The sequence below is a fragment of the Schistocerca gregaria genome, chromosome 1, assembly GCF_023897955.1.
Source record: "Schistocerca gregaria isolate iqSchGreg1 chromosome 1, iqSchGreg1.2, whole genome shotgun sequence".
Classification (NCBI taxonomy): domain Eukaryota; kingdom Metazoa; phylum Arthropoda; class Insecta; order Orthoptera; family Acrididae; genus Schistocerca; species Schistocerca gregaria.
Window position 1 is genome coordinate 830,387,986 of NC_064920.1, and position 17,300 is coordinate 830,405,285.

The window sequence follows — 17,300 nt, forward strand, 5'->3', positions numbered from 1 at the left end:
ACTCCTCGCACTCCTACCTTCTACATGCTTCCTAAAGCCCATAAACCCGACCACCCAGGATGCCCCATTGTAGCAGTTTACTGTGCCCCCAATGAGAGAATATCTGCTCTAGAGACAACACCTTCAACCTGCTAACAGGAACCTACCCTCCCATACAAAAGATACCAACCATTTCCTCCACTGATGCTCCACAGTTCCTGTCCCTTTATCACACGATGCCCTGCTTGCCACTATTAATGCCACCTCCCTGTACACTAAAATCACTAATGCCCTTGGCCTTACCACTATTGAACACTACCTTTCCCAATACCCAACAGATTCCAAACTGACACCTCCTACCTAGACGCCATGACCAACTATAATCTCACCCACAATTACTTCTCCTTTGAAGGCATTAACTACCAACAAATCGAGGGCACAGCTATGGGCACACACATGGCTCATCATATGCCAACCTATCCATGGGCCATCTAGAGAAATCCTTCCTAAGCACCGAGAATCGTATACCCCTCACCTGGTTCAGATTCATTGTGGCACATTTGTGATTCATTGTGACACATTTGTGATCTGGATTGAGGGTGAAGACACCCTGTCCACATTACCCCAGAACACCAACATCTTCTCCCCCATTTGCTTCACCTGGTCCTACTCAACCCAGCAAGCCACCTTCGTAGATGTTGACCTCCACCTCAAAGATGGCTACATCACTGCCTCCGTCCATATCAAACCTACTAACCATAACCGATACCTATACTTCGACAGCTGCCACCCGTTCCATACAAAGAGACCCCTACCATACAGCTTAGTCACCCGTTGTCGTCGCATCTGCAGTGTCTAGCTGTCCCCCTCGAAATATACCGAGGATCATACTGAAGCCTTCACAAACTGTAATTATCCTCCCAACGTTGTGCAAAAGCAAATATCCCATGCCTTATCTTTCCAGTCTCCCACCACCACCTAAAGTCCCACTGTTCAGCCACAGAGGAACATTCACCTGTAACTCAGTACCACCCAGGATTGGAGCAACTGAATTACATTGTCCACCATGGTTTCGACTGCCTCTCGTTGTGTCCTGAAATGAGAAATGTCCTGCCCACTATCCTTCCCACCCCTCCCACAGTGGTATACTGCCATCCACCTAACCTACACAGTATACTCGTCCATCCCTACCCCTTACCTCCCACAACCACCTACTCCAGTCCGGTCACAAACATCACTTATTCCATCAAAGGCAGGGCTACCTGTGAATTCAGTCATGTGATCTACAAGCTAAGTGTCAACCACTGTGCTGCATTCCATGTGAGCATGGCAACCAATAAGCTGTTTGTCCACACAAAGGGCTACTGACAAAATGTGGCCAAGAAGCAAATGGACCACCCTGTTGCTGAGCACGCTGCCAAACATGACATCCTTCATTTCAACGACTGTTTCACAGCCTGTGTCGTATGGATCCTTCCCATCAACATCAGCTTTTCTGAATTGCACAAGTGGGAACTGTCCCTGCAATATATCCTTTATTCCCGTAACCCTCCTGGCCTCAACCTTCGTTAATCATTGTCCTCTCCCATCCAGCTCCTTCTCTGTTCCCATTTCAGTACTACAGGTTTCATGCTAGCATCGCAACCTGTCTTTTTACTTTTCTCCTTTCCACTATATCCTCCCCCCCCCCCCCCCCCCTGGACGCTCTCCTATCCTACTATCCCTCCCCACCCCAGCCTCCTCCTTATCCCCAGCCAGTCGCCACTCCCATTGTGCACTGGTGCTGCTGCTCACAGTGTGGCCTCAGTTGCCTGAGACTGCAGTCATGCATGTGCGAGTTGTGTCTGTGTGAGTGTGTATGTGTGTGTTTGTCATCTAATTTTGACAAAGGCCTTACTGGCCGAAATCTATATTTGTGACAGTCTTTTTGTTGTGCCTATGTGCAACTCATCATTTCTGCTGTATGATGAGTAGCAACTTTCCTTTTCATAATATTGTTACATTCCATCCTGGATTTTTCATTGTTTGACTTTAAAAGTATATGACCCCTCCAGAATTTAAACATGTGACCTCTTCATTAGCAGTTGAACACGCTATCCAGAGTGCCACCAATGTGTAGTGGAGATGGTAGCCCTGCTAAGTGAATTCTAGAAAGTAAATTGTCACTAAGTTTTGCAAATAATAGTTTTATTGTGCTTTAGGTCATAGCTCATGACTCAATCTCGACAGTTTAGTTATAATATGTAGACCCATTTGCAAAAGTTCTACAATTCCATAGTTTTGATAGAGTTTAATGATGTTGCAGGGAGCAGGAAAATACAATGTCAGTCATACACTGCTTTAAATGGGTGGAAACATAAATGCATCAACTTGGAGAAGATGTCCACTATCAGCATTCACAAAATTCATTTCTATTGTTATTTAAAAGTTTTAATTGCATTTTCCATCGCTAAACAGCTAAACTGTTTGGAGAAAAAGTACATCAAAATCACATTAACTTCAGCTAAAGCTGCTAAACACATACATTGCTTCGTTTTACTCCTAGTCTGTGAAGCCACCAGAGCATCAGCCAGTAACAAAGCATTTTTGATCACATTACCAGATCTTGATACTTAATGACTTTTAAGCTTTAATTATGTAAAAATAACAGATATTTTGTGAGAATATTGACCGTAAATGATATTTCAATGTTATAATCATTCAGAGTAACAGCAAAACTAACCAAATTTTTAACATAGGAAAATAGCCTGTCATTCACAAGAACAACTCGCTTGAATTTTGCTTATTTAGTATCATGACACAAGAAGGGAGGATTATTGGTTTTTAGTGTCGTGTCCTCAGTTGAGATTATGAGACATAAAGTTTCGCTTGAGTTTGTTACTACTGGAGTGGAAGGGAGCAATCATCCCAGCATTTGCATGGAGTGACCTGGGTGACTGCAGAAAACTGTTACCTGAATGGCCATCCGAAAATCAAATACGGGTCTCTCAAATGCGATTTGAGGACGTTAGCCTGTACCCTACTTCACTCAGTCCCCAGGGAGTTACTGCTGTTACCGAGACACTTGATGGGCTTTTGGACAAACTATCTATGAGAACAAGTCTTTCTAACTCTTCATTATTATTATTATTATTTTCAAATATAATTACAGGAATAGACTGAATGTAGATAGTGATTTAAGGTTAAAATTAATCAGTTTTAATCCAGATATTGATCCTCTTGTGGGTGACATACAATTTCAAAATGCCATTGAGGTTTTTTTTACACTGACTACTCGGTTTTTAATTTTCACCTAACTGTGACAGCTAAGAGACTACAATAAAAATCTTTTCTGTATAAATAGAATATAAACATTTTTGAGTCCTCTTTGTACATTGTTTTACTAATTGGTCCTACTGACTCTCTCTCTCTCTCTCTCTCTCTCTCTCTCTCTCTCTCCTCTCTCTCTCTCTCTCTCTCTCTCTGTGTGTGTGTGTGTGTGTGTGTGTGTGTGTGTGTGTGTGTGTGTTGTTTATATATTTAGTTACTGGGTTTCTTGAGATTTTTATATAGATTAGATGGGCTGCATATGTAAAACAGTTGGGAACGGTAAAACAGTTGGGAACAGCTGATCTGGAGGCACACAGTTAATATAAACACTTGTAAGTTCTGCATTACACAAATAGAAGGCAGCCAGCCAAGGTTGTCAACAGCTAGCAGCCTGCGAAGTGAATTTTCTGTGTAAGCAAGCACATGAGATGTTGATCACTCTGAGTTGCAGGCACACTGTTATTGACAGTCAGTGGTCATGGGGTCCTACCAGGTGATGCGACATGCACAATGGGAGCATGGCTTCTTCAAAGAGTGCCACTTGCAGTGACAGCTTGCAGATTGTGTTCCCATCAGTGGTGAGAGCTGTAAGGGTCAATCTCTGACAGTTTTGATAGCTCCATATTGCTGTCAGAGATGGTTACAGCATCCTTCCCTACCAGAAATAGCGTGTTAAGGACAGAATTGGCCTGGGGTTGTTCCGGCTTTTCTCCAAATGCGAGAGACTGCCACTGGAGCTGGGTCTGGGGATGTTGCTGCTGGAGCTAGATTGTGAAGGGTCTGCACCTCGACCTCACGTTGGATAGGGCAGACACAACAGGGTTCAGGTTGCAAACGGAAGGCAGGTCTGAGGCTGCTGGTTTTGTAATAGAGAAGTTGGGAGTGCTGGAGTTCGGTCGACAACTGACCAATCACTGGGGGTCCGACATTGGTAGTGGAAGACAGGAGGCAGCTGTAACTGTTGAGGTTGTGGCTGCAGGATGTAGGGACTGGCTGGACATACAGGTGGGGTCTTGGTTCACAGCTGGTTCTGGTGGTGCTTTCAGAGGTAGCCTTTGCCAGAGACCTCATACATCTGACGATCTTGAGGACTTATGAAATTAATTGCTGCTATATTTGCTGGTCCAGTACCAGTGATGGGCTGGAGAACAGGGCAGAGGATCTGGCAGCTAGAGCAGAGAGAGGAGGGTCTGAGGCTGCCTCCTGTGTCACTATTTGGCTGCACCCTTTCCCACAGTTGGAGTAGTACTCTAGGTTGGTTGGTTGGTTGGTTGGTTTAAAGGCGGGAGAAGGGACCAAACTACGAGGTCATCGGTCTGCACTCTAGGTGATGGAAAAAAAGATGAAGGCATCTTCTGATGGTGAAGACTTCACTGATGCCTCAGTCTTCTCTTTGAAGGTCTGCACCATACATTCCTGAATTGGAAGTGGAACAGTGCTGTAAGAAGGTGGTGTATTACTTGCTGCTCATGGAAATAGAACAACTAGGGGTCATTGTCCGCCACAACTAGCCACATCCAATGCAAGGAAGGACCAAAAAAGTTGATTTGGAGGTGCTCTCAAGGGCGCAAAGGGGGCCAGAGGGAAAACACCTTGGATGGTGCAGATTGCTGATGAGCAGACGCTGTAAAGGACTGTACTATGGTCTGATGTCCTTGTGGGCCAATCAGTATGTGTGATTGTTGGCCAGCTGCTTTATGTGTGGGGTACACCCCCGTGATGTGCCTGTAGAAGTGCAAACACTCTGGGAGCGAGGGAAATAATGACCCTAGGCTGTTTGTATTCCATTTGCAGAAGGAGGATGCCATAGTGGGAGAGGAGCCTGTTCTCTGGATCAAAGGTCGTTTTTAGTAAACCATGTGCCATCATGGATAAACACTGAGGCCACCCTTGCTTAAACTAATTGGTAATAGTGTAGAGGGTCTGACAATGTTTGGGCCACAACCAATGCAGCATGGAGAGGAAAACAAAGAATAAGAATCCAGCTGAAAAATAACTTTTCCTGGGTGTCAAATTCAGAATCTGGGGGAGCTGGTAGAAAGTATCAGTGTTGATGTGGTGGATGACTGACTTGTATTTATATACGGATAAGAACAACACCTATTGTTGAATCCTTTATGCTATGCTCTCCCGTCCAGAAGGCTGGAATGTGCACGAAACAATGTGGTCAGCAGTTTGTGGTCCATCAGCAGCTGGAACTTGCTGTCGTACAAATAGGTGAGGATCATAATGACATAAACAATGCCCAGTGCCTCTCTTTCAGTGTGTAAGAGTAGATCCATTGGGTAGCATTGAGTGCCTTAGAAACAAATGCAACAGGATGTTCAGAACCATCAGCTTCCTTGTGGGATAGCATCCAACACTGTGAGGCATCTATGGCAAGAAGAGGCTTCCCCAGTGAAAACTGCATGAGGCATGGTGCCATGTGGAGGGCTTATTTAAGCATGAGAAAAGTTGCATCACCCTCTGGGGACCATGTGAATGAAAACCCTTTCTCCCACAACATGTAAAGTAGGTAGGATTTTTTCGACATGGGGAAAATTTCACTTCTGGAAGATACATTTGTGGCTTGCGTTTGTTAATGGAGAAAACAAGGATTGCAAATTCCAAATGTGCTCACTGGTGGTTACCCTGTCATTATGTTGTCATCCAGATGATCTCAACACAAAGGAATATTTGTATCAGTCGATCCAAATAATGCTGGAATACTGCTGAGGCACAGGAAATACCAAAGGGCAGCTTGTTATACTGATAGAGGCCAAAGGGGTTGTTGAGCACAAACAGTCTCGAGCATTGCCATTTCAGCCACTAGGCAAAGCTAGGCAGCCGTCTAAGATGGCAAAATTTTGGGGGCAGCAAATCAAGCCATGAAAAAATTGAGGGCAGAGTGTGAACTGTCCCCAGAAAATGTGGACTTCTGGCCACCTAAGTTTAGTGATTAAAAGTATAATAGGAGATTTACATTGTTGTGCTGTTGGATGTTTATGGTGGTGGAGTTGGGGGGGGGGGGGGGGGGGGAGGGGAGATATCGGGGAGATCATAGTAATAAAAAAGAGTGAGCATCATTTTTCAGTTCTTGACTAGGGCGCCAAAACACCTATCAATGGCACTTGTCGCAAGATTGTGGGTGTATCGTTAACTATAGGTACACTTCCAACAAACCACCAGTTCAAGTGGATTTTGGTACATTCTCTTCTCTTATAAATAGTAATGTTAACGTTGCATTAGGTTCTCCACAAGTACAGCCGCTTTGTAGGGGAATAATTGTATATTGTGGCCACATCATGCACATGAGATATTTTTTCTACAGAAGAATCTTATAAAAATGTTTCGTGTTAACTTTCCTTATTAATTGTAATTTCCAATAAAGCAAGAAACGTGTTTTGGTTAGATGCATTTAGGCAATTTGGTTGCTCCATTTTGGAAAACATGGTGTATAAGAAGATTTTGTTCCATGGCACTGAAGAATTAACTGACTCATATTCTGATCTCTTTACTCCTGGGTTAGGTCGGGTTACAGATGTAGCAGTGAAAATTCATTTAAAATTTGGTTCCGTGCCTTTCTTCTCGTGACATGACCGATGCCACTCATCTTATAGGAAACTTTAAAGTAAAATTGGCAGAGTGGAGGATCTCAAAGTGATTACTGCTGTCTTATCGAGCCAATGGGCTTTTATCCTCATAATAAGAAAGAAACCAGATGTCTCTCTCTGATTATGTGACAATTTCAAGGCAGTTAATGTCCAGGTCATTGTTGATAAGTTTCCAATTCTGCGCACTTACAACACATGAACGGGAGACCACCAATGTGACCTGCAGATACTGTCACAAGATTCACAAAATGCGACTAATGCCACTGTTGTAACAACATGAAAGACAGGAATACACCGCCGTATCAAAACAGACAAATATGTAAGCAGAATTCTCTATACTAGAACACCTGTCAACCAGACACAGTGCTACTCAATATTTTGCATGGTTTCTTGCTGTGTTCAAAGATGAAAAATCTAATCTGAAGTTGCACTATAAACACTTTATTAACTGCACAAAGTTACAAAGACGGTTGCCCCAAAACTACAACTGAAAGATTATTTGTGATCACTGAATTAACAAAAACAAAGTTTACTGTCATAGTAAAAGATCAGTGGGAAGTGCCATCCCATATGGCTGTAGCTCAGAGACCAAGAGGGAGTACGCCATGTGTGGGGTAGGCATGATGACAGTGCGGAGCAGAGCGGAGTGTCCTGGCATGTCTCAGCGACTGTGCTGCACTGTACTGTACTGGGACTGGAACCCCAGCTGGAACTCCTGCAGACAGTGCCTAGCCTTATGTATCCAGCAGGTGGTGGTATGTTTCCATCCGCATGATGTGCAGATGGTATTTGTACTTAGATAGCAGTGCTGCCAGTTTCCTGGAGTGCACCCTGTTTGGAAGTGCAGCTGGTGCCCCTGGTGTAACCTGGAACAAATGGCGTATAAATGTACTGTTTGTATACAGAATGGTGTTGTGACGTGTGATATCCATCTAGTATGAATACACAGTGTCGGAGGAGAGACACTTGTGGGCTACGGGTAGGGAACTCCACTCTGCAGAAACATTGGGTGGCAGTGGAAATATGTGGCCTATTGGCAATATACAACAGAAAGCCTGAGCCATTTTAAGTGCCTCACCTAGGAAAGTAGTTGAATACCATAAAATCTGTGTGCACAATTTCTTATCAGGTGAGTACTGGAGGAGCAAGTCTCAATTAATGGGATCAGCATATGATCTGAGACATCTTTCTTTTAAGCACACAAAAATACAACAGTCACTAAGACCCCAAAGGTCAGTGACCCAGTCCTTACCAGACTCTGACTGCCGTTCAATGTTAGTAAAGATCTATTGTAGCAAAGGGCATTTAGGACTATCATCTGTAACAATCTGACAACATTTTACTAAGCTCACGACAATACAAACTACAAGAACTTTTGTGTTAGACAAGTTACGGAGCAATACCAACACACTATACAAAGACCACCAAAGAAATAAATAATGGTTTTCCATCTGAACTGGTTATCTTGTAATCAGAGAAGTGATGGTTTAGGTGCTGCAAGTACATTTTCCAGTCATCAGTGTAGTCGAGAAACTATGGAAATTGCAGAACTGCTGAAGAGGTCTCATTCCTGGTAGACAGCATCATTGTTTGTTGCTGTACTAAGGCCAATTTCTTTTACTACTGTTCCAGTAGTTTCTGCCAATCCAGCTGTCAAATGTTCCTGTTTTAGTTACAGAGCAAGCTGCAACCATTCCTGCAGTTGTTGAACCACTGCTTCATAAATTCCAGGTCTGTATTGCCTGATGTATTGAAGCACAGTGAGTTCACATGAGAAAATGATCACTCCAAGATTTAGGTGCACAGTTAGAGATGGTCGGTGGTCACGGGGCCCCACCAGGTGATGGGACGAGTGCTGTGATGTCATGGCTTCTTCCAAGAGCACCACTTGGAGTGACGGCTTGCTGATTGTGACCCCTGACAGTTTGCAGATCACGACCCCATTGGTGACCAGATCTTAAGTAAGGGCCGATCTCCGACAGTTGTCATAGCTCCAAGTCACTGTTGGAACCACTTACAAAACAAATATCAACACTCTTTCCTCTTAGTTTATTTTCTGCAACATTACTTTCCTTTCATTGCCTTCTTCTGTCCCATTCTTATACCTTTTTATCCTTATTGACCTAGTATCTTAATTTTTTTGGACTTGGGCTGAGGTCACTTACTTTAAAACAATTATGAATGACCATGTCTTTTAAGTCTGTTTCATTACAGTAAGTTCGTTTGCTACTTTGTGTGTTTATAGTATTGATGGCAAATCATTTATTAAATTCAAATGTGAAAATTTTCAGTATTGAATGGTCAATAATTTTCAGTTGAAAGAGAACTGACTTCATTGCGACAAGAACATGAAGTTACTTCAAGGAATCAGGCTGAAAAGGAAGAAACTAAGCAAAAGAAGGAAAAGTAAGTCCATGTACAATAGAAAATATTCTCTCTCTCTCTCTCTCTCTCTCTCTCTCTCTCTCTCTCTCTCTCTCTCTCTCTCTCTCTCTCTGTGTGTGTGTGTGTGTGTGTGTGTGTGTGTGTGTGTGTGTGTGTGTGTGTGTCATGGTCTTCTATGAGTAGCATTACTAGAAGACCAACATAGTTTCAGTCTCCTATAGGTATTATGGATTTGCAATCACCTAGAAAGGTGTGCCATGATGATTCAGTAATAGCAACTCTGAGAGAGTTGGATGAAGGAAAATGTTCCCGTATCAAATTTCTCTCTAGGAGCAGCAGAGGCTGTGAAAGATGGGGCTACAATATTGAATTACTGTAATATGTCTCCAAAATTCAAAATTAATTCGGTTCATATGGTCAGTCTATAAATATGTTTTACCTGGATCAGAATAACAATCATTGACAGCTGGTATTTTAGAGAGCGAAGCACATTTTAACATACAAAACACTGTAATCAGGAAAGAGACTGTATGCATAATAACACTGCTGCTACTAAGAATTACTACTATTGTTGTTGTTGCTGTTGAGATTTTCAGCCAGAAGATGTCAACATCTTGCTCTGATATTTCAACTAACCATTCAGTGATATGCACATATGTTACCACTGCATGACCTTTAGTTCCCTCTTTCAAATTTTGCTCCACCTGTGGCGCACAGGCACATGCATAATGGTGATATTGCATGCATGCCCTCTGTCACTGGTGTCCCTTTGTCTGATGAGATAGGATAAGCCTTTGAGAGGACTAGGATAGGATGTTCTGGACAGACCCTATACCACTCCCAACCCATTGTCCCAGGTGTCAAACCTTTCTCTACCCAACAGTTTCCTCTCGTTCTGCCCTGCCATCCTCTTCCAATCCTCATCATCTCATTGTGTGTCACACTTCACTGGCTCTGGTACGTAATTGTCACATACTCAGCCCATGCCACTACCACCCTTTCCTTCCACATTTCTATCCGGTTCACCTGTTGTCCGCACTCCATCTCCCCTCTGAGCCTGTCCCCAACTTCTCCTCCTGCTGCCCCCCTCTTTCGCCCTCTATCCACAACCCACCACAACCCTCACTTAAAGTCCACTTACTAAACTTCAAGCCCAGGATTGTGTACTCAGCTGGCACAGTGCGAGTTTGTGTTTTGTATTCTAGCTTGGCAAAGGAATTATTATGAAAACTACCAAAATTTTCATTCTGTTTTGTGTGTGCTTCTCGACTAGTCAACTTTTCTGCTGTTTGGCGAATGGTCTTCTTTAATCCTAAGATATTAATGTTATTAACTTCATTTTATTTTCTTTCAAGTTTGTAAGTGTAAACTTCTGTATTTAGCCACATTAAGGAAAAAAATGTGGTGGAATGGGCATAAAACATTTCTGATGGACATGGTTCACACTACTATAGATTTTCCATTGTTCGGAATTTTGTGTGTGAGGACTATCTCTCTTAAACCATGAAAAGCCAATGTGTTCACCTGTAGGAGACCTCTTGAGGCATCAATCCCATTTGTTTCTTGCCACTATAGAAAGGTTGACCACACTGGAGTGAGGGCAAAAGGTGGAGTGGCTATATTCTGAAATGGCAATGCTCCCCATTGTGCCCCCTTTTACTGCCCCCCCCCTTTTCCTGTTCCTGCTCTCTCTCTCTCTCTCTCTCTCTCTCTCTCTCTCTCTCTCTCTCTCACACACACACACACACACACACACACACACACACACACACACACCACTTGAGGAAAAGTAGCAGTGACATGGATAGTAGTACTTCTTCTACCTGCCACTGCAGACATCCTCAGATGATGAGGCTCTAAGTGTTCTTACCACACATTTGCCCCATCCATGTTCCCTTCATGTATATCTAAATGTACATAATATGCCATGGGACCTAACCAGTATGTGCTGTCAGGGTACACATAAAATACTAAATAGCACACAAAAGGAAGCTGTTAAAATGATGTTTTGCAAAACTAACTGGGTGCTGTAGCCAAGTGACTGTATTTGAACAGTGTCAGTGCCCACCAGTGAGAGTGGACCAGAATGTGAATGTGACACCCAGAGCAATTGCTGCAGCAATTCCAAAGGCTTAGAAGGTATCATTTCACAGTTAACCTAACCTCACTAGAGACAGCAATACAACAGGCTTCCCAACATGACTAATACCAGTTGGAGACAAAATATAGTCATATATCTCTACCAACAGGAATGTCTTCATATCTGTATATAGTTCTTCTTGTCTTGACGATATTTTAGATTCTAAGCTGAATAAGGATGTCAAATTAAACACCTTTCAGCTGTCTAGTTTCCAAACTTATTTTATTTGGCTACCAGTTTTGGCCATTCACTACACCATCTTCAGACCCCTGTCCAACATGTGGTAAGATTCCACCTCAGTTCTGGTTAAAACAGAGGCCAGCAATACTGGTTTAATAGATTTATGTTTGCTATAGCGATCAGATCAACAAGCACCATCTGGTTGAATTGATCGCTCTAGCAAGCATAAATCTACTAATACCGGTATTGCTGGCCCCTGTTTTGGCCAGAACTGTGGTGGAGTCTTCCTACACATTTCAGGGGCCTGAAGATGGCATAGTAAACTGCCAAAACTGGTAGCCAAATAAAATCAGTTTGGGAACTAGACTTCTGAAATTTGTTTGATTTGATGTTCTATATCGAACAGCCGAGTCCTGCAACCATCTCTGAAAAGGTGGACATGCAGAGATATAAGTTGAATAAGACCTATGAAACTGATCCGCCTAGATCAGTGTTACCCAAGGGAACAACTTAAAAATAAGTATTATTGTCTTTGTCATCTTATATGAGTATAGTTTCACTATATTTTGCTCCTCTGCTAACCATGCAATGTAACAGTTGCATCTAGTGTGGTAATTATTGGGAGGTGTAGAATGTTAGCTTCACATCATCAGCAGAAAAAAAAAAATACATGGGTGGGCTTTCGCCATTCTTTGTGCATATTTAATCCACTTACATTGATATAATGAACACTGATCTAAATGTGAAAGAGTTTGTATAGTTTCTAGGCCAGACTTCTTGTTACTGACCAACTTGCGTACCACATCTAAGGGATTTAAAAGTAAGGTCACGTATAGCATTTAACATCTTACAGAAACTTAACCACAGGTCTGTATGTGCGTATGTATCCAGCCTTTGTGCTAAAGCTAGCAAGCCACTGTAATCCATCAGGTGAAAACTTTTCATGGTGCATCCAACATATTGGTTCTTATCTGATATGCAGTGATGTTCCATATCATTGAACACCATCCCATTGAAATGACACTTGCATATCACCCATGAGCAACGAAGATTTTGTTGATCCTAATCTGATCACGTTTTTGACCTGTTCAGAAATATCATCAATCCAGGGCTGGTTCTCATACTTGGAAATAATCATTTATTGAAACTTTCTGTGCACTTTCTTTTTAGCGTCTGACTTGTTTAAATGATATTATTTTGTAATTTCATTTCTAGCATATTTCATTTTATTTTGATAATACATTAATGTCAATAACAACAATACCTAGCATTTTCCCCAAGTTTTGAAGAGCATAGGACCATCAGTCTAATTTCTCATGCAGCTAAAGTCTTGCTGAGAGTGTTGACAGAAGGCTTTATGGCAAGCTGGATAGAGTTCAGTGGAACAAGCTGATGGATATTGTGAAAAGGAAAGGAGTGGGTTGGAAAGAGAGACGACTGATACAGAAATCTATATTTACACCAGAAATTAAGGATAAGGACTGGAAATGAAATGTCAGAAGGAAGCAGCATTGGACGAGGTGTTAGACAAGTTTGTTGCCTTTCCCCACTGTTGTTTAACGTATACCTTGAAGAAATTATTGTGAAAAGTTTAGATGGGAAAAGAGGAATATGTATTGGTGGAAAGAGAATAGAATGTATAAGATTTGCTGATGACATGGTATTAGTGGCAGAAAGTGAGTGGACAGTGAATAACATGCTGAAAGATCTGAATGAACCTTGTGTGGAATATGGGATGCAAATAAACACAGGAAAAGCAAAGAGTATGGTCATCAGTACAAGATGCAGACTGTCCAGTATTAAAATTGGGCAATCTACCATTAGCCAAGTAAATGCATTTAAATATCTTGGAAGTACAATAACTTAAGACTTGATATGTCACCAGGAGGTGAAAATTCGAATTGCCGTAGCAAAGGAAGCATTCAAGAGAAAGAGGAGACTCTTGTGTGCCAAATTAGATAAAGGTCTAAGGAAAAGGCTTGGCAAATGTTTTGATTGGAGTGTGGCACTATATGGGGCAGAAACAGGAACGCTGAGATCAGAGGATGGTAAAAGGTTAGAAGCATTTGCTATGTGGATGTGGAGGAGAATGGAGAGAATAAGCTGGACGGAAGGGTATTGGAAAGGTTGGTGAGAGATGATGTCTGCTGAAGGTTGTAAGAGAAAGGAAAAAGAACTGGTTGGGACAATCATTGAGAAGGGAGTGCTTGCAAGCAGATGCTTTGGAAGGATTAGTTTGTGGGAGAAGTATGAAAGGAAGAAAGAGATACAAGATGATACATGAAATAAAGGGAAGAGGAAATTATGCAGACCTGAAGAGGATGACAGAAGATTGGACAGCCTGGAGAACTACCATGTGAAAACCTGCCTTTTGGCAGAACACTGATGATGATTTCACAAGTTGCTGTCATCGTATTTCCATAGTTTCTGTAGGTACAAAATTAAACATAAATTTTTTATAGTTTAAGAACCTGTCTTCTTTTGTCATTATTTATATAACTTCGAATTTGAGATATAAACAAATGAATATTATCATTCATTGTGGCCTCTGTTGACATAGTTAATTGATGATAGCTTTTGTTGATGTCAAGAACTAAAATTTACTCTTGTCAGTGTAAGCTTTTCTGAAGTTTAGGCTGATATTTTGACATCAGTAACTGCACAAAGCATGTGAGTTAAATTGTTCACATACACTCCTGGAAACTGAAATAAGAACACCATGAATTCATTGTCCCAGGAAGGGGAAACTTTATTGACACATTCCTTGGGTCAGATACATCACATGATCACACTGACAGAACCACAGGCACATAGACACAGGCAACAGAGCATGCACAATGTCGGCACTAGTACAGTGTATATCCACCTTTCGCAGCAATGCAGGCTGCTATTCTCCCATGGAGACGATCGTAGAGATGCTGGATGTAGTCCTGTGGAACGGCTTGCCATGCCATTTCCACCTGGCCCCTCAGTTGGACCAGCGTTCGTGCTGGACGTGCAGACCGCATGAGACGACACTTCATCCAGTCCCAAACATGCTCAAAGGGAGACAGATCCGGAGATCTTGCTGGCCAGGGTAGTTGACTTACAAAACATGCGGACGTGCATTGTCCTGTTGGAACAGCAAGTTCCCTTGCCGGTCTAGGAATGGTAGAACGATGGGTTCGATGACGGTTTGGCTGTACCGTGCACTATTCAGTGTCCCCTCGATGATCACCAGAGGTGTATGGCCAGTGTAGGAGATCGCTCCCCACACCATGATGCCGGGTGTTGGCCCTGTGTGCCTCGGTCGTATGCAGTCCTGATTGTGGCGCTCACCTGCACGGCGCCAAACACGCATACGACCATCATTGGCACCAAGGCAGAAGCGACTCTCATCGCTGAAGACGACACGTCTCCATTCGTCCCTCCATTCACGCCTGTCGCGACACCACTGGAGGCGGGCTGAACGATGTTGGGGCGTGAGCGGAAGACGGCCTAACGGTGTGCGGGACCATAGCCCAGCTTCATGGAGACGGTTGCGAATGGTCCTCGCCGATACCCCAGGAGCAACAGTGTCCCTAATTTGCTGGGAAGTGGCGGTGCGGTCCCCTACGGCACTGCGTAGGAACCTACGGTCTTGGCGTGCATCCGTGCGTCGCTACCGTCCGGTCCCCGGTCGATGGGCACGTGCACCTTCCGCCGACCACTGGCGACAACATCGATGTCCTGTGGAGACCTCACGCCCCACGTGTTGAGCAATTCGACGGTACGTCCACCCGGCCTCCCACATGCCCACTATACGCCCTCGCTCAAAGTCCGTCAACTGCACATACGGTTCACGTCCACGCTGTCGCGGCATGCTACCAGTGTTAAAGACTGCGATGGAGCTCCGTATGCCACGGCAAACTGGCTGACACTGATGGTGGCGGTGCAGAAATGCTGCGCAGCTAGCGTCATTCGACGGTCAGCACCGCGGTTCCTGGTGTGTCCGCTGTGCCGTGCGTGTGATCATTGCTTGTACAGCCCTCTCGCAGTGTCCAGAGCAAGTATGGTGGGTCTGACACACCGGTGTCAATGTGTTCTTTTTTCCATTTCCATGAGTGTATAAAGCAAAAGATTCCATTTAATAAATGACGTATCAAAGGGCTTTAGAAGTTAAATAACACTAGTAGATTGAAAAAAAAATTGTGGTACTGCTGACTGTAAAAATTATATACTAAACCTATTTAACGAATCAAATCCAGAAGGTATTTTTTGCTGTGTAGCCCACTAATGAATTGATGCATACATTTGAGATAATTATAATGTTTTAATGAGATACTTACATTTTGTCATTAATGTTTAAATATGCTTATATTTCAGGTGTTTGAATGACAAATGTCCGGGAGATCAGTAAGAAACAAGAATATCGAAGAATGGTCATTTGAAATATCCTAGTGTAACACATGTTTTGACTACAAGCATTCCAAATTTCTGGAAGCCTGCGACATATTATTGTTATGAAAGTCTTATGTAAGAGCCATACTTCCTTTTCATCCACTCTTCCCTTCACTACCCCCCCCCCCCCCCCTCCTCCCCTTGCTTTTACCCCATTTCCCTTTCAGTTAATGTCTCACTCCTCTTCCTGGACACACACACACACACACACACACACACACACACACACACACACACAGCACTTTTCCTTTGGTGATTTTTCCACTGTGAGTAATTCTGTGATAGTGATGGAAAATGTATTAATTTATTGTTCTTTTTTATATAAATCAAGTGTAGAACATTATTTCACTTGAATATTTAATAAATAATATTTTTAATTGGTGTATCACTCCAAATGATCAATAAGACAGCTGCTAGTAGCTTTTTTTTTAAGTACAAATTTAAGTACTGAAGGTTATCAAAGATTATGAACTCATCACAGTTGGGATGATGGGACTAAGGTGGCAGATTGATGTGTTCCCATGCTCTTAATTCAGCAATGACTTCTCAAAAGCGTTTCCTATATATTTTCTCTTTCTCTGCCTGCTTTTATAAAATAAGTTAAAAATCATACCATTACTTCAGCTTTTAGGGCTCATAGCTTTAACATGAATGAGAATGCTGCTCACACTGTTCAACAATGTGCATTTAAATGACCTCATCATCAGAATTAGTGATACATACATGTAATGTGTGGCCTTCTTTTTGGCACTGACGTCAGCATTGCAAGAACTTCGCAAAACACCTTTGAAGGCATGGGTAACCATCTTGATCGACGAGCGCTCAGCTGCTGCCAGCAACTTGTAAAGATTGATCAAAGCTGAGTTCGTGACGCATACATAGTGCTCCATCACAAGAGTGCTTAATAGGACTGAGGTATGTGAATCGAGGGACATGCAAGCCCCTTTGTATGTGGAGTTTTCCTCAAACCATTCAGACAGTCTGGGAACAAAGAGGTGGTAAATTACCTTACTGAAGATGTATGTTGCCTGTGAGCTTCCAAAGTTGCAGAATTGGCACAGGTTCTGGAAATCAGGGAATATCCGAGAATTTCAAACATATCAGAGAAATCTAGGAGAAAAAAATCACTGGAAAAATCTTGTTTTAGTCTCAGGATATGAAATAGTTTACTGAGATGTCGAGCATCATCGCTGGTTGGGTGCAACTGAGTATGTGTGCCACTTCCCTACTCCCTTATTTCTACTGCTTCTCCCCTTCCTACCACTCCTTCAGCTTGCAGTCAGTGGTGCCACCAC

The 17,300-nt window shown here is 42.8% G+C and overlaps 1 protein-coding gene across 2 annotated transcripts in view; it reads left to right on the forward strand.

Annotated features, from left to right (window-relative positions):
• LOC126271981 (E3 ubiquitin-protein ligase TRIM37-like) overlaps window positions 1-16,382 on the forward strand; it is a 265,524-nt gene extending 249,142 nt beyond the window's left edge. For both annotated transcript variants that reach the window (XM_049974450.1, XM_049974459.1), the window contains exons 17-18: window positions 9,197-9,287; window positions 15,931-16,382. In XM_049974450.1, the coding sequence (XP_049830407.1) occupies window positions 9,197-9,287; window positions 15,931-15,964 (125 nt within the window). In that variant the 3' untranslated portion in view covers window positions 15,965-16,382. The remainder of the gene's footprint in view (window positions 1-9,196; window positions 9,288-15,930) is intronic.
• The last annotated feature ends 918 nt before the right edge of the window (window positions 16,383-17,300 follow it).